At 38.4% G+C, this 18217-nt stretch overlaps 1 protein-coding gene across 5 annotated transcripts in view; it reads right to left on the minus strand.

Moving 5' to 3' along the window:
• The window catches only part of kidins220a (kinase D-interacting substrate 220a), a 35764-nt gene extending 17761 nt beyond the window's left edge, over positions 1–18003 (minus strand). For 3 of the 5 annotated variants that reach the window (XM_077731045.1, XM_077731044.1, XM_077731042.1), the window contains exons 1-23: positions 17755–18002; positions 14892–15050; positions 14625–14723; positions 14142–14240; positions 13257–13355; positions 12995–13093; positions 12727–12825; positions 12181–12378; positions 11996–12094; positions 11182–11280; positions 10942–11040; positions 10691–10868; positions 10445–10609; positions 10189–10368; positions 9894–10059; positions 9648–9799; positions 9188–9288; positions 8928–9113; positions 8643–8783; positions 7407–7644; positions 7241–7332; positions 4549–4693; positions 4252–4414 (exon numbers count right to left, since the gene is read on the minus strand). In XM_077731045.1, the coding sequence (XP_077587171.1) occupies positions 4252–4414; positions 4549–4693; positions 7241–7332; positions 7407–7644; positions 8643–8783; positions 8928–9113; positions 9188–9288; positions 9648–9799; positions 9894–10059; positions 10189–10368; positions 10445–10609; positions 10691–10868; positions 10942–11040; positions 11182–11280; positions 11996–12094; positions 12181–12378; positions 12727–12825; positions 12995–13093; positions 13257–13355; positions 14142–14240; positions 14625–14723; positions 14892–15023 (3029 nt within the window). In that variant the 5' untranslated portion in view covers positions 15024–15050; positions 17755–18002. Of the gene's footprint in view, positions 1–4251; positions 4415–4548; positions 4694–7240; positions 7333–7406; positions 7645–8642; positions 8784–8927; positions 9114–9187; positions 9289–9647; positions 9800–9893; positions 10060–10188; positions 10369–10444; positions 10610–10690; positions 10869–10941; positions 11041–11181; positions 11281–11995; positions 12095–12180; positions 12379–12726; positions 12826–12994; positions 13094–13256; positions 13356–14141; positions 14241–14624; positions 14724–14891; positions 15051–17754 lie in introns of all 5 variants that reach the window. The other 2 variants (XM_077731041.1, XM_077731043.1) reach the window with 2 other exon arrangements.
• Positions 18004–18217: the final 214 nt, after the last annotated feature.

An 18217-nucleotide genomic window follows, 5' to 3' on the forward strand; every position in this document is an offset into this window, starting at 1 on the left:
GAAGATTCAGGTACGAGGCCAGAAACCCATTTCCAACTGCAGCAGGGGCATCCTGGCACAAACAGGGCACCAGATGTCAAAGCAGAGCAGGAACCTGCTCAGTGGACCAATGGCACCTTTTACAGCTGAAAACAGAATTTGGGCATCCAAGAATAAACCCACTGCTGGGACTGAACTGGGACTGAGACGTCGAATACTTATTCAAAAGTGAAAATTAAATATTTGACTATACAGATTGCAAAGTAAGTCATCTAGCCCGAGCATGTGCTCTAAGGTACAGGGGTGACGGTGTTCCCGCAATTGAATTTGCATGACGGTCTGTCATGGTTTGCTCCCTTGTGTTTTGCAGGAGTGTCTCGCTCACTTCTTGGCTGGAGGAATCATCATGCCTGGCCAATGTTGTGACAACAGGCAAATGAAATCACACTCGATCAACACCGAATATGAAATAATATGTATTACTAAAGTGGGTGGAAAAAATCCAAGAGAACAGTCAGTGGAATTTTGTCTGACTTAGATCCAAGAGCATTGACAGTGTCTTATTTGACTGACAGGTGTAGGCTTGCCGTTACTCCCAATGGACAACTATAGATAAAGTGTGTGTTCTATGACATTACTATGTAATGGGGCTGGTTTTAAAGCTGCATGTTCAGCATATACAAATAACTTAGTCTTTAAATGAATATTTAGGGATGTGGGAGGAAGTCAGTGTACCTGAAGATAACACATTGAAGTAGAGAGACTTTACAAACCACACACATAAAGATTGGAGCCGAGATCCAAACCATGCTTGAAAAGCAAGCAGTCCAACCACAATTCAAGCTGTCATAAAGTAAGGTACATTTTCCAAAATGTTCTTATTGTGAACTTTAACTGAAAATTTAGGAAAAAGGGAATGTTTAACATTTTGATCAGTTTTTTATATTAAGATGCATAAGTACAATTACATATTCTCCACAGTGGTAATACCTGTCGTGAGTCTTGTGCTATACGCATGGGTATAAATGAAACTAAATTTGCATCCAATTATTTTTTAAACATCTGGATGCAATATCTGGTCAAATTTGTTCATTTGAGTATTTATGTCCTCAAAATATGGCTAAGGATAAGAGAAAAGTTTCTGTTCTGCTGTGCCTACAACTTATTATAGGTTTGTTAAAAAAGTGCAGGGTGCATTTACAATTGAGTCATTCAATTAAAGCTAAATGGGGCAGCCAAGATAATAGCAAATAAATGTCAATGCTGTTTTTCTTTCAGGATTCAAACACCGACCGGCATTTAGCTATTCACAGAAGAAGAAATGCAATCAATTAGAAGCATAATAGTTGTGAGTCTTGAGAAAAATCCAGAAGTTAATCTACAAACGGACTAAATGGCTAAATGTGATGTAATGACTCGAAATTACATTGAGGAAATCAACAGGAAAGGCGAATTAATGGAATTTAGAAGTGGTAGCCTGCATTTGGGCAATCACCATGAAGCTGCAGAGACACTAGTTAACTTGCTGTCATTAAGGCTCTAATGGCAGCCAAACCTGGAGAAAAACAGACCCCTGAGAGGATGCAAAAGATGGAGACATGCAAGAGCGCCGAATATGATAGTCACGAGGCTGCAAGCTCAAATTCAATTAGTGTTTGAACAAGGAAAACAGCAGTACTAACAGGAATGGAAACAAACCAAAACATACTCACAACTCACAAACATATATAGCTTTCTCCCAAAATGGCATTGCAGTTCCCTTTCTAACTTGTGGCAAGGGTATGCATACAAAAACTATTTTTTCCTCTCGCAAAGGGTTTGTCAGGCACGGGTAATAACTTTTTTTCCCATTTAAATTGAACTAAAGTATCCAAAAATATTACCTCTGCATTATAGAAGGTATTAATGACGGTGACAAATTCTCATTATATTCTAAAGAAGAAAATTATGTTTGAAACTGGAATTGCAAGTCAACTAGCACAAGTTGTAGATTGCGTGTGTACTATACCCTTAGTTTTTATTTTTTATTTTTAAAATATATCCTTGTGTTAGGATGTGAGGCCACAAAGAGTCTGTGATCAATGAGTGTTCAAAATATTTGCTTACAACTTAGTCATGCATGGGTTAACCCAGATAAAAGCTACGGTATTAAATCTTAACATCACCTGAGAAGGATTACAGCTACAGCCCTTTTTCGCTCTCTAAAAGAATCATTCAAAAACAACCTCTTAGAGTCCTTGGGAATGATTTAGCCATTCTCCCATTTACAAAACGCTAATACCATTCTCAGTAGCTTATAACGAAGAAAAGAGAGGAAGAGCTGGCTGCCTTGTGACTGAGATGCAGGGCGACAGCTGACCTATAAGGGCTTACTCACCCCCACATTCACTTCAACACTAATATATTCACTTATTAACGCTCAGGGGAAGTGAAGTATTGCTGTGTAATAACTTGCTCAGTGCTCAATTCAAAAATTAAATGTGCACCGACCAGGTGCATTTATTAATATTTGATACAATGGCCCTATTTTTAGTTAAAATGAACGTAATGACACTTTGTGACTGTTCCAAAATGACATTTTTCTGCACTAAACCCGGATGACCCACATAATGACTTAAAACACTAAAATGGTCAGCTATATTAGAGCTTGTTGTTCACTAGTGATATTGTTGGATGCCAGTTAAGTTAAGACTATTTTTTATTGCTAATTTGTTTGAGAATAATATCAGAATGTGAATAACACAAGTATCCATTCCACTTTTTAATATATTACTGAAAATATTATATTTCCTTTCTGTGTTACAGCAAAACACACTATTGAGGTATTTAGGTTGCATTTGCAGTAAGCCTAAACCCTGAATTTGGTGTGGTTTGATGTATAAACAGAGTCATTTTTTTTTAGATTTGTATTCATTATTGCCTGGGAATCACACAAAGGAATCTGAGGACGGATACGACCAAAGACCTGAGTCTTATCAATGGAAGATTTGTGCACGAGATAAGGCCCCAAGGCGAGGCCTGTTTAAGATGTCATCATCATTAACGTCATTTGTCCGACGGCCACAGCAGGACAGAGCGGCCATTTGGAAAGACACCCAGTGAGGAGGAAGATGAAGACAGACAGCGCTGCTGGTCAGGAACAGGAAGATGGCTACATTAGGCCTAATGAGCAAATGTGAGCTCACACCCACGCTTTGTAAGACTGCGACTTTTTGATGGACAATCTTTTTTCCCCACAAGCAGGCCCTGCTTACATTCTACTAAATTGCGGTGACAGAATAAAAAGTTATCTTGACTTAATAATCTGCCATCCACACATTAACTAAAAGGAAACAGATGACGGTGACAAAGACACAAATGCTGTTCTAATGACGTCGCTTTCTGTGGATTGAGGAGGCCTGTCTGTTGAATCAAGCTGGCTGATCGGCTGACAGTAAGTGTGTGTGACACTTCCATGCCGCGGGAGTAGTAAGTGCTAGTGTATTGTGACAGAGTGCAACCTTTAAAGGCCAGCGCCTGATGCATAACAGCGCCTGAACCCTGGCGACTCAGCCCACGACAGCTCTCCGCCTAAGAGCATCTGTGGCCGCATAAATACAAAGATGTCATGTCACCGTTGCGGTTTGCACACAACACTGCCTCTTCGCCGCTCCAACAAAGACATCTAAAACTAACTTGACCGCTTCTAAGAAAGCCATGTCAAGTCATTAATTTAGCCTGCATACTTAAATAGAGTCCTAATTTGACGCATGAATTATGGGGAGGGATAAAAAAAACACAAAAAAAGAAACGAGGAGCACAGAGATGTGGCAATAATAACCGTTTAAAGGCTGGTGGATATGAAAATCATCTACTGCCACCTGCTGATCAACATTGTTCAAGCAGGAAAATAAATACTTGTATTTTATGATAGAAATATTTGGAAAATAGAGAAATTGCTATAGTTATTAAGGTATTTATCAGCAGTAAGTTCTGCTTTGAAAATTTGTGAGAAGACAAAGTATTGAGAACTACAACTACAGAAGTGCTGTTTCGTTAGGACTCTAATATATTAACAAGTATCAATTTATAATAAAACGGTTGTCGGATATGCATTTGCAAATTAACTAAACTACAATTTATTTGATTAATTTTGAAACACAACAGATTTATATTTATGGTACCAAATTTGTATTCACCAATGTTTGTATTATTTTATCAATATCTTATCAATCCTAATTATCTTAGTTGTGGTCTAATTCTACGAAATGACTCCTTTACATCTGTTCTTACCTCTCATAGATGGTCTTGAGAGAGACCTGGTCAGACACTCCTTCACTTTCTTCTAAGAAGAGGATGATCCATGACGTCCTATAAGGCCATTCTTCGGTCAGATTGATCCACGACGCCAGACGATCCCAGTTAAAGATTATCTGATTGGCTCGCAACAGACGACCTGTGAACAGGGCAGAAAAGGCCTGTAATTGGACTGTGAAATTCATGAAAATACCAAAAAAAATCATCAGTTTGTAGTTGGTGTTTAAAGAGCAGAAGGTTAGAATGAAAGCTGATGAAAATGTGCATGTTTACCAGTAATAGAAACAATATTAAGCAGCCTTCTCATGGTTTGAGGGCTGATGTCACTGAACCAGTCCTCTGTCACCAGCAGCTTAGTCAGGTCGAAGGACATCTGTCTGGTGATAGTCCTCTGCATCTGTCGCCGCCGGTATGTGTCCTTCAAAGATAGGTATTGTTAAAAAATGTACAGTTTTTTTATATTTTCCATGCTAGAAACTAAGAGCAGTCTCATGGGATATGATACTGATGTTTTTTTTAACAGTAAAACTCGTAAAAATAATAAAATTGCGAAGACAACTAAACACCCACAGGAGCTTAAAAAGGAGCATTTCCTGGAAGTTGTAAACCAGAATGGCGTACCCTGAAGCCAAAAGGAAACAAACTGCATCATGAGATCAGAGGCTGCCTTAGGGTCATAGTAATCTGGGGCCAAGGCAGTCAAAATTGCCAGTATCAACAATTTAATGTTCAAACATCATCTGTAAACAATGTATTCGATTGCATATTCCAAGCAGATTTTCATAAGTAACACATGAAGCTAAATTTGTGAGTGATTAGCTTCTGGGGGGAAAAAAAAGAAAAAAAACTAAACAATCGATGGGAATCTCTCTGAAACCAATCTTTTAAGACACATTCTTATCCAGCAACTATCCCTTCCCTGTCATATAATCTGATAAAGAGAAAAACTTTGTGGCTGCATGAGAAAAACAAGTCAAAGAGCCACTGTCCCATGCAGGACAGTCATGACATGACACAGAGGCTGGCTATTGACATAGATCTACCGGGGAACATCTGTGATGATATCAGACAGCTGCCATGGTCATGAGCCAAGATGAGGCTTTTGGTCGACTTTGAAGTCGTAATACCACTCTTGTGACCTCTTTTTGGGAGATGAAGCATATGGCCTCCACTCTGCCAGGACCCGAAAGGTTCAAGTTAAAGATAGACTTTACTGCTGTACATAAGCTTTGCAGACAGGCTACCACTTGATTGGTCACTCAGACTACATGAAATTTCTCTAAAGAAAAATAAAATGTATTTAGTTGACAGCTCAAGGACCCCCGGCCTTAACATGAATGCAATAGATAGCGATAACTTTTATCAAAAGTTAAATTTCTTATGTAAATCACGTTATATTGCCATGTGTATTGTAGTATGCTGCCTGACGATATAATACAATACGATATAAAGTAACATGTCTGTGTTATTGTATGAATTATATTCAATATATATTGAATATAAATCATGCTCCCCAGAGCTATAATTTGTGATTTTTTGTCTGAAGACCATGACAGCTGATTTATTAAGTGAATCAGGCAAAAAAAGAAGCCATTCCTGCTATAAAATGTCAAGTGCTTCAACTTTTAAACAAAGGAAGCTAGTCCAACTGTCAAAATGGAAAATATTTGTTTGTATACTACAGAAAAAGTCATAAATACCACTAGTTCAAACCAGAGAATGAGTCACAAAAATGAGTCATTCTGTCATTTCCTCCTCCTGCCAAGAGAATGAAGGGCAGGATGCCTCTAAAATCTGAGTGCTAGGACGCCAAGAATATGAAAATACTAAATAAAAGTTTAGCAAACAAGTAAGAGCGGGAGGAAGTGGGGGATTTGTGATAAGGTCTCGCAGGGGGCAGGATGGCATCAGCGACATAAGCAGAGTCGCTTAACCTCCTGCCAGTATAGCCTAGTGCCAGTATTTTGTTCCCGGGACCCACTGCTGCTATGCCTTGTCATTAGATGGTGGCGACACAGCAGGAAGGATAAACAGCCATTACATCAATTACTCCAGGAGCCTTGGCTGCACACCCAGCACTACTCTCTCTGTACATATCATTGTGTCTCCTCCTGTCCACTAGCTTTCATTTTGCCTGCCAAAGCCACGCCTGCACTAAGCATCCTATTCAGGAGGCGACGGAAATGAAAAATCAGCAAGGGTTTCTCTGGTGTTAAGTCTCACACAGAGTGAAAGGTGCTAACTATCACTATATAAATAAATGACTTTTGATACTACCTAATCAAAGATGTAGATGAAGATGCAAATAATTCCCATGATTATTGGTGTTGGTGAAGATTAGAATATGATGGAAAGTGTAGACTATAAAGGCTCTTCAGTTACATGGTGACTGCAGAAAAGTGTGTATTGGAAAACATGAGCAAGTGACAGCAGTCCAAGACAGTGACCTTGAATAAGTAAAAACTTTTAGAAATTTTGGTGAATTTAGGATGAAATTCAAAGTATCCCAACTGAGATGTTGCAGCAGTCAATGAGCAATATGAGAATTTAAAAATGTTTTTGCACAGAAAAATGCTGTATAGACATATACAATTTCCATCATTCTTTCTTAAAAGGCCATTAGTCTATACGTTTGTTAAAAAGTTCACATTTTTGTGTCTGTGTTGTTCATTTTCCACTCGACTAGCAAAAATTGCTGTAAGACATACATGAATAAATGAAATGACAGTGTGCTGTAATAATGTCAAGCAATTGATCTTCCAAGTTAATTGTAATTAAAGCCAATATTTTTGTCTTTTGATATTTAGACTAGTTATGCTTTCATTATTAAAATATTAAAATGTTATTGTAATGCAATTGAGGTTTATAATGGCCTTCATTTAAAAAAGTGGATTCTTAACTCTAAGAAATGAAAATGTGTTCAATGTTGGGGATTCAAAATACAAGATTTAAAAACACTCTTTACCCTGCGGTTAAGTGCGTTTTTGCTCCCAAATTTGGCTTGGTCTTGAGCCAGGCTATTCTGAGACATCTTCTTGTCAACATCGTCATTCCAACCTGGGATAAAAAGGAAATAGAAAAAAAAAGTGTTATTTTCCAACTATAGTTTATTTAACAAAATTTTACTGGACCTTCCGCAGCCAAGCTGTCGCCATTGACGGGTGCTGCCATGCAGAGCTTCCTAGCTGTGCTGAGGCCTCTGCTGTTGAGGAATACAGGCAGGTGGACAATATTCCTCATGTAGTCATGACCATTGATGTTGGAATCTCTCAGCACGCTGTTGAGGTTTTGGTTGATGGCTTTTATTATAATATGAGGGTCGCTGGCGAAGATAGAGATGAAGGGCCCTTTTGAGAAGAGGACGCGTACCTAGCAAAAGAAGAAGACATAAAATGTATGAGTCAATGCCAACATAATTCGTAATTATGGGTATCTTTTCAAACACATTTTGTTGCTGATGTTTGATCAAACCTTCAGAGTTATTGTTTTATTATTGCCATACAATTTGCATGAGCATATATAAAATAATACAACATACTAGGAAGTGGTGGTGGGGGGGAAGCAAGTCACAAGTTCTTTTTCTATACAATAATGCTGTTTTTGTTTGGTGGCTTATGAGGGAAAAGGTCATATCCTTGGGGGAAGCTAAATCTTTTCAGTTTAACATCTTTGTAAAGTGAGAATTAAAAATGTCTGAAACATTCACGCAAAAAACGTTATCATGAAGACTGCAAGATTTGACCAAATGACAAAAATTGCCAAAATGTTGCCATTTGGCTTGAAATGAAAGGTTGAACATTTTCTCTGGGAACTGCGGTTTCCTCCCACATTCCAAAGACTAATTGGACACTCTAAATTGCCCCTAGGTATGAGTGTGAGACACCCCCCTGCAACCCTAATGATAAAAGTCATTTCAGAAAATGAGATGTGACAATCTCCACTACAAAATTACCCAATATCAAAAGTTTCCCCATTTAATTGGATGTGTCTGTTAAATATGATTTAGAGGGAAGAAGAGTTTTCACATCACAGCCCTGTTTGAAATTTGTTAACAAGGAGTTTATCTAATCAGAAATAAAGCGAGCTGCAGCAGAGTAACAGTAAACAGTAAACTTGTATGTGCCGGCCGGACCACTTATTTAGGGGATTTCCACAGTGCTAACTAAATGGTGTGTCCAAGCGTCACGGGATGTAGATTTGTGCAGCATTTTTTCACGGTTGTTAACCCTTGACCGTTCTCTTGTATGCTGCAAAGGGGGATGAATCCCCATCTCAATAGCAGCTGTGTGCAACATCATGTGAACTTTGCAAAAGGCATGCTGTTTACTTTAGACACATATGAGAATAATATAATTAGATCTACACACCGTGTCCAGCATCTGCAGTACTTTGTCCTGTTCACAAGCATCCAGCCCGTCAATGATGACGGCCATTCGTGTTTGGTTCTCGGTAAAACCGTCAATAGTCTTGGCCATCTTTGACATCAATTCTACCTCGTGTTTTAGAACCTACCATGACAAAGAAAAATAAAGGCTTTAAAACATTTACAAGGTAAAAGTAGATCATTCAGCCTTCATGTGAACTATTGAGCAGAATAAAACAATTTAAAATCCCAGACAATTTCAGTTATTTCAAATTCAAATGTATTCTACCTTCATAAAACCTTCACTTTTTAGCTGGTGGAGGTTGTTGGCAGCTCTATGCAGGCGTTTTCTTTGCGAGTTAAGGACAGAGTCACCCATCTGCCACCAGGTCTTACAATTAAGAAGCAAGGCTAGGCCCACCACACTGGCCATTGCGATGAGTACTGCATTCACCGTCAGGTTTTCAGGGTCAACCTAGACAAGAAGGCACAGATTAGTCCACTATGGCATCATAGAATGTATAGAAAATTGTTGGTTAAAAAAATCACCTTGAATATTGCAAGCAAGGCTAGGCCAGCAATCAGACAGCATAGTGTCAAAGAAAACAGCACAAAGGATGGCACGCAGCATGTCTTTTTCCACTTTTTACCTGATAGGTAGGAAGATAAAAATGACATCATCCTGTTTACAATGCTTATAAATAACTTATTAACGACTTAGAAATGCAAATTGTTATTGTTAGTCAACATCAAACTAACGAATAAAACTATAAAAAATGATTAAGTTTAACAGTTTAATGATAACTTCCAGAGACATTCATCTTTTATCAAAGAATAAAAGAAAAAGAGTTAATCCATAAAGAAATAATTACAGTGTTGAAAGACTAATGCAACTTCTAATCAGTTGCATCTTAGGAAAGAAAATAATACAATAATAAACTGGTTCATTATTATGGGCACCTTAAATCCATTGTACCTTTATAGTCCAAACACAAAGCAACAAAGTTACCTTGGATCTCATCATTCTTGAAAACCCTGAACAATCTAGTGGCCATGAAACCAAACTCCCTTTCACATGCATCAGAAAGCGTGGCAATCATCTCAGCCATTGAAGTCTCCCCTCCAACACTGGATAGGCGATTATAGTCAGTGAACAGGAATCTAGAGCCAAGAGGGGAAAAAAAGAGAGCTGTTTTTTTTAACATGCAAAAATTCAAGATTAAAAAATTGCTTTAGTTTTGTATGTTGCTGTCACCTGACAGGCAGTGCACGGGTGGTTTGCTCAGGCAGTTCGGGGGCATTGACAAACATAAGTTTGAGAAGGAGCTCTAGGTATCCAATTTGCCGGGCAAGGCGAGTGCTGATGACCCACGCCCAGTTCCAGCTTTCTCTCTCACGGCGACTTCCAAAGTAGACTAAAACTGAAGGATAGACAAAACGTATGGGTTTATTTGTTGTATTGCGGCGCCCTCTAGTGAGTACATATGTAGTAGTCCACATTTTGAGAGACACTTGGCCATTCATTGAGATATTGTAGTTAGGTATTTTACCAAAGAAGATGTAAATCAAAGCAAGGAAGCTGAGGGACACAGCGATGGCCAACTTGTGATCAACAGTAAAGCCTAGGATGACGGCGACTGAACCACAAAGCAACATGGTGAGGAAAACCACCAGCCAGGAAAATTGGAACAATGGCTCAATCTGCTGCCCAGCAAATGTCTTCATTTCATCTGATAAAGAGGTGGAGAGGTTTGAGATCTTGAAATAACACACTTACTTAACATGAGATGGTGTGCGAGTCCTAACCTTCCAGTTTCTTAAGAAGAAAAGATTTCCCACTTCCCCATTGTGCATACAGACCAACACAAATTGGCGGTTGCATGGTGGGCTCGCTGAGAATATCTGCAAGAGCGCTGCTATACAGGTCGTAACCCAACATGTCTCCATCTGATTCCGTTGGAGAGAGGTGTTCTACAAGAAAGAAACAATGATTATGAATGCTTAGGTTGTCTCATGAATCCTAGACAACAAAAATAAGCAAAAAGGTCCTACTAGCGCCAAAAATCTGCGTGAGGATGCTTTTTTGGTGGGTGCAATCGATGTTGTATGGTGTCTCTCCAGCCTTGTTAGGCCGATAAAGGAGGCGGCCATCTTTAGGGTTCCTTAGCAGCAGCTCAGCCAGCTTCCGGCTCCTGCCTCTTATAGCGATATGCAGGGGTGTGTCACCTTTCTGTTCATGAAAAACAAAGTTGAATGAGAAGAGGAGGGAAAATGACTAAATAATTATAAGTAAGAGTATTGACCTTGTCCAGAGCTGACACCTTTGCTCCTTTATCCAGTAGCAGCTCAACAATTTCTATGTTTCTCATTTTTGTCGCTTTGATAAGTGGGGTTTCTCCCTCCTGAAATAACAGGATAGATAAGACACAGTTGCACACATTTTAAATTTGTGTTTTTTTTCACAGAACAAAAACAAAAGAAACATGGTTTGAAGAGTTAAAAGTACATGATAGGTAACAGTATGTAGATGTGGAATGTTATACCTTCGTGCAGCTCTCTGTGTCAGGGTTACACTGCAGGATGTCTCGCACCATCGTGGCGTTACCTTTCTCTACTGCCCAGTATAGAGCAGTCTTTCCGTCCTGAAGTGGGAAAAACAAACAAATGGGATTCAATTTGAGTCTGCAACAGCAACGGAAAACAAAATCTCCGGTATTGATGTTTCTGTAAATAATTTTGGACTTCAACTGTATGAACATTATTGTTATTCCGCCTTTTTTGGCATATATGTAAACTTGGGCAAATTTAGCGTAGTTTTATATACTATTCCACTGATAAAAATGGATCACGGACCACATGTAAGCACAGGTTGTTGTTTTTTTAAGTTGTACTATAGTTAGCAACTTAAAAAGTGGGACCTATTAAAAAAAAACCATTGCATTGTACAGGTTTTCCACTCTGCACTTCCCTTAGTGGAATTCTAATTTTATGACAGTTCCTGAACACTTTTTAGCGTTTATCATTCCACAGCACTGAATAGTTTCTTACATGGCATGAACAGTTAATGATGTTCACATGTTGTAAAATATTTACTATTTCACATATAAAGCTAATCTTTTGAAACATGACCAAATTGGTTAAACATTATGATAGCATTAATACAAACTCCAAAATGTGTGCCATTTTGTTCTTTTGTGCATACTTTTGCAGCCCGAAAATTTGTATAAACTCTGAGGTGATGGCTTAAGTTCACTTGAAATAAAAAAGACAGCAAATACTATTGAATTTCCAGTGAACACAAACAAGCCTCCTGCTTACTTGTAAAAAATAAACCAATATTATGAGAGGGGTTCCTACCTGCCCCCTGACATCAATATCTGCATATTTGTTCAGTAGAGCTCGCACAATTTCTACATGACCTCCTCTCACAGCTCCGATCAGCATGGTCTCTCCAGTCTGGAGGGAAGAAACAGTGTGAAAGGAATTGCATTTATTTTCTCATGGGGACCTCTTAAAAAACACAAGCATCTAATGGGCCTCACCCTATCTGGGATGTTAACGTAGGTTCCAGCATCCAGCAGGTCCTGTACTATCTCTGTGTGTCCCTCCTTGGCAGCTATGGCCAGAGCTGTGTTCCCATCCTTATCGGTCATGTTGACATTTGGGTTCCTTTTTAGCAGCTCCTTAACTACTTCAGTGTAGCCGCCTTTCACCGCCACAATCAAAGCTGTCATAGAGTTCTGGAAAAGAAATATGTGTGGAGTATAAGCTAATTGTCATTAACTCAATGGGTTGGGCACTACCAACTAACCCAAAACTCAAAGAAATATTTCTTTTAATGGGGTACAAAATTATCAATTTAAACAAACATTCCAAGTAACTGCATGTGTGATTGCTGTTAAATATTTTACCAGTATACAATAATTCCAAAAGTACTTCAGAACTTGGAAGAGTGGTGCCCCACAGAAATCATGTAAACATTTCTCAGAATGTGACTCATATTAAACTGATATTTGAACTGTTAATGGCAGCTATAATGGTGTCAAGTAATGACCAGTAATAAGATACTGTATCTATAAACTGCTTACAGCGCCTTCCTGGTCCACGTCGGCTCCGTTGGCTAGAAGGTGCATCACGCTGTCGTAGTGACCTTTCCTGGCAGCCCAGATAAGTGGGGTGGTGCCATACTGCAAGGACAATCCGCAGAATTATAGTAGATAAAAATAATATATCAATGCATACAAGGTATTCAAGAAAATGACAGAGGGATTTGCATGTTGTTAGTATAAATTATCAGTCAGATTCTCTGTACATTACATAAAAGTAACATTTTTTGTTTTGTCAGTGGGTCCATACCTTGTCCGAGCAGTTGACCTTGGCTCCATGCTGGATCAAGAGATGGACAATCTCAGCATGGCCTCGACCCGCCGCCCATATTATGGGGTAGACGCTGTACTGTTTGGAGAGACCACAAAAATCATGTCCGATCATTACAATAAGAAAATGGGAGCCTAATGGAATTTCCATGAATAAATCACCATATTTTTAAATTTACTATATATATAAACTCCTCCAACATTAGTGCAAATTAGTTTAAAAGTACATCCAGTGTATGTACCTGACCAGTGATGTTAGGGTTAGCTCCTTTGCTCAAGAGCAGCTGTGCCACATCTGTACGGCCTTTATAGGCGGCCCACATGAGGGCAGTCCAACCTCCCTAATTAGAAAACAGAAAAGCAGAGGCTACATTTGTTAGAACACAGAAAGGCAGAGAATAACACTGGGAAACCAAAATTGGCTTTAGTTCAAACTGTGTATAATAGAATAGATATGCCCTTTGTATTACTGTGTAGTGATTTGAAACAATGTGCTATTCACAGCGGGGGTGGTATACATTGTACCAATGAAACAGTAACAAGACATGTTATCTTATGGGGGATATTTGTTTGTTACAAAACACATATACTAAACCCCTTTTTGGCGCACGGTGGGCTTTTTTAGCCTCACATGGTAATGACTCAGGTCATGTCTCTTCAAGTCACTACTCGAGTTGGTGATTCATGGGAATTGCAGCAACTGGACATGAAGGTTATTGGAGTCTACGCTGTCACTAATGCTCATCTCTTATACGTCTGTATTCCAAAAAGAAATATTGTGATTGCCTCATTCGAATGACACAAGAGTGCTATTAAAGGAAATTGCTAAAAGAAAGGAGCATCACAGTACTACTTGTCATAGTAATTGGATTTTAAAGCTGATAGATCTTGGTTGAAACAGCACTCTGGTGATTGCAATGATAGACATATGGAATGAAAACTGAGGCCTTATTTCATTAAGTTGTACTACTAGATAAACATTGAACATAAAGAATAAGCATCGGTAGCATGGTTTCTTTTTTAACTTGCATTACAAACCATTATTTTCAAAAACAAATATTTTAAATGTCCTTCTTCTTCTATCATGCAAAAAGACAGCTACTTCACTTAAATTTTGAAGCTCTCACCATGTCTCTGTGTTCCATGTTAGCATCATTTTCCAGCAATTCTCCTACCACCTGAATGTGGCCTTCTTTGGATGCTGACATCAGTGCTGTCCAACAGTCCTGTGCAAAGATGCAAAGTGTTACTATGGGAAAGACCATGTAGCTACATATAGTGCTGAACCACTGTTGTACATAATCTAAATGCAGGGCAGAGCAATAATAGCAATCAAGGTGCCATTAATGTGCAATAGCAGATTAATGGGATGATATTAATAAGAGGTGCTATACATTCACATTTTATATTTTGGTACATGTGTATGGTTAATTATATCTGATTGATTAGATGAAAGTGATATAAAAATAGTCATAAAATGCTTAGGTTGGCACTGCACAGTGAAATAAACATTAACAATATATCTTTGCCACTGAATGTTTCATTTTCCAACACCTTCTCTGGAATATGTTCAATCCATTTCAAAGTTGTCTAAACACGTGCAAGCTTACAACATCATCGCAGTTAACGTTGGCTGCTCTCTTGATGAGCTCCTGCACAATCTCCAAATTTCCCTGCTCAGCAGCCACCATAAGAGGAGTCTGCCCATTCTGAAATAAGACATGTTAGAAAACAAGTAGAGTGTTAACATAAAGGAACCTTGTGTTTTATTGAACTTTACTTAAACTACAAAAAAAAACAGCACATAATTGAGAACACACTAAATTCTTTATCCATTATTGCACATACATTAGAACAATAGTGTTGTTGCTACTTACATCGCTCCTACTATCAACATCTTTGAACTTGTCCAAGTGTGCTTTGATGGCAGCCAAGTTCTCCTCCTCCACATAGTTGAACAGGCTTTGGACAGCTATGGAGGTCATCTTCAAGGAGGTAGTGGTATCCATGGCTCACTGCTCAATACCTGCACACCACTGTGTTGGGAGAGTAGTACTAATTAGTGTTCTGTATGTGCACAAAATTTACAGACTATACATCACATTGGTTGGGACTTAACCTGTTACTGAAGTGAAACATTGTTTCATCAACATGTTTTTTTCTCCCTAACCACTGACTGTTATGCTGTGTGTGTTTGTGTATATATTTATTTATATTTTTATTTTATTTCCCTCCCCGTTGTGTATTTGTATGAAGTTGGTCCAAAAAATACAGTACAGCATGCAAAGGTTTGTATTTCTGCTATAACACAGTGGAAAAGGGATCAACTGGTAGGTAATACATTGGAGATAAGGCTTTATTGATTGAGAATAAGATCTATGATTCAATTGAGGCATTCCATGCCATAAATGTTTGACCAAAATTGTACACTATAATAAACACAAATTAAAACAAAAAAGTAGGCTAAAGAGCATTAGTAACAATTCCCATTAAAATAATTGAGAATGTTGAATGATGATGATGATGGAAAACTGGAGCAGACAAAGGTCATCTATAATTCAATCCCAGAAATGAAGATATTCTCCTTTTCCCGTTAGTGTTAGTCACATTTCTGTTCGGATTTAAACAACAGCATCCACCTCAGTTCACTAGGCCATAACATCACCCTGAGCAATAAATAAAAATATAATGACAGCTTTCATTTCACCAAACAAAAGACAAGCCCATTCAACATGGCCGCCTCTTTTGTAGGAGGGATTCAGACGATCGATAGACATGAATTATTCATCAGAGTTGGGGGCTGGGGACCACCACACACCTCACATATAAGGGTGTACCTTACCTCCATCCATTTAAGTCCGTTCATAATAACAGAAGCTATATGAAAATACTGTTCGATTCAAGTTGGTCTCTTCAATCACTCCACAGCTAAACATTTCTTCAGTTATGAAAATGTCATCTCAGCTTCGGATTCTTGTAACAGGCCTTACTTATAGAGAAGTGTTTCCCCATAAGAACCTCAATGCTTGAACATAATCCTTAAGGCATGCAGGCAGGTCATATTCAGGTCAATACTGTCCAACATGATTTTGGGAGTCGAGTACAAACCGAATAATGTCAAATAATGACCTTTTTAAAAAATATAGATATATTTTCCATGCAATTGTACTACATATTGGTACATTTGAAGCATGAAAGCAGGCAGGGTGACATCCTTTGTTGACAGAAACGGCAACAGTTGGCGCGCCTTCCCTGCTCCTTGGTTTCCAAGCACAAACAACCCGGAGATGACTACCTCTCCTCCACAAAAATACAAAGCCAAACCAATGCCACAAGGATCAAGTAGACAAAAAATGAAAAATGTAGAGGATCAAATATGATGAAAGATGCAAAAAAAGGCACACCCTTACCTTGACAAAAGGTGATTTTTCGACACTAATGTATTTTTGCTCCCATCCACACTACACAAATACACACAGTATCTAGTACAAGCACCGCCTGTATACAGCATGACATCCCCCACCTCTTTTTTTTTTTACTCAAGGCTGAATATTAGATGAAGGGGGCTGGCCGACAGCCATTGCTTCCTCACACACTGGCATTTCGACATTTCCAGTCACAGTATTTGGCCCGGATGATGAATATAATTTATGTTTTATATGACATGACATGAAAATAATCTGGATCAAATGCCAGCTATAATTATTTTGGAGTTATTTAAGAAAGGGACAACACATATTATAATGAAATAAAGGCCACATCAACACTTATGGATGGTAAGGGAAAAATATTGGCCCAAGATATTTCTTTTGTTGTAAATATAACAAATCTTATTTTATTTTGTTTCAGTTTTTCTTGTTGATGCATGGAGAAAATAAAAACATCACTTGGGGGCAGGATAATATCAGTATTCTCGTTTCTATAATTTCAGCCCACACACCCAGCATAACATGTGCTATGGCACATGAATCAATTTGCTGCTGTAGCTTAAAACAGCTCCGTGTGAATGTATGGTCAACAAAAAAGCACCAACATCATGGAAAAATGTCCAGGGTAATATGAGTAACTTGCAAAAGTAGGCAGTTTGAAGGCAAGACTAAAATTAACCACTATATTACTTGTCATGTGGAAATTAAAAACAACTGAGGGTTTATTTCCACGGCCCCTCCTCAAAAACATAACTAAATTGTAAAAGATTACACACAATGATTGTCCCTGCCATCGTCTGACCACTGATTCAGGGTGTCCCCCACCACGTGCCCGAAAGTCATCGGGGATAGGCTCCAGCACCCCCTGCGACCCTTGTGTAGATAAAACGGTTTAAAAAAGAATGAATGGTTTAGGTCAATAAACTGATGGGATCTGAATGAAGAAATCAAGCCATCTGTATGTTTGAGGTTATAAATTATATTTGGCATACAGAGCAGTATTTTGCGATTAGAAAAATAATGTAAAACATCTGGATGTCACTTTAACATGTCACATGGCCACAAAGTGACAGATCGGGATGGTCAGGATATACATGTTTGTGATATTATTCATGATTTGAGTGAAGATCTAGTGTGATATTGTTTTGATTTCAACAAACAAAAAGCAACGACAGCAGTAATCGACAGCTGAACTTCCAGTAACAAACAGGCTAGTTAGCGTTAGCTAAGGCTTGCAAGCAGATCAACAAGTTCTTGTTATGATTCAACCCACTGAATGGAAGCATACCATACAAAACTAAAGTTGTCTTACCTCGATCTGTAAAAAACGCCGGGGATTTTCAACATTCAAGAGACCCGTGTCATGATAATGTCACGTTAACATTTGCAACGCTTGTCTTTTTTTTCTTTGAATGACGTCAAAGTTGGGGGGTCAATCGCAACATTTCAAAGCGGTAGAAAGCCCGAGTGGGAAATAAACAGATCTTTTTAGAAAAATGTAGCAAAATAAACAGCAACTTTTAGAATATATTGTCTAAATAACAAAAATAGTGTTACTATTTGTGGGTGCGTCAATCGGGTAACCACGCCCACCTAGATGCTGTGCGTAATATGTTCAAATTCATTTATGCAATCAAATTCGGGACACAAATCGGCATTGTTTCTGATGGAATAAGCTATTTTATCTTTATTTATATCTCCTATTTCTTGAAATATATAAACTGTTGTTAATCTTCACATAAATGTTCATTCATTCATTTTCTGTAGCCATTCTT

This window comes from Stigmatopora nigra, chromosome 13 (genome assembly GCF_051989575.1).
Source record: "Stigmatopora nigra isolate UIUO_SnigA chromosome 13, RoL_Snig_1.1, whole genome shotgun sequence".
NCBI lineage: Eukaryota > Metazoa > Chordata > Actinopteri > Syngnathiformes > Syngnathidae > Stigmatopora > Stigmatopora nigra.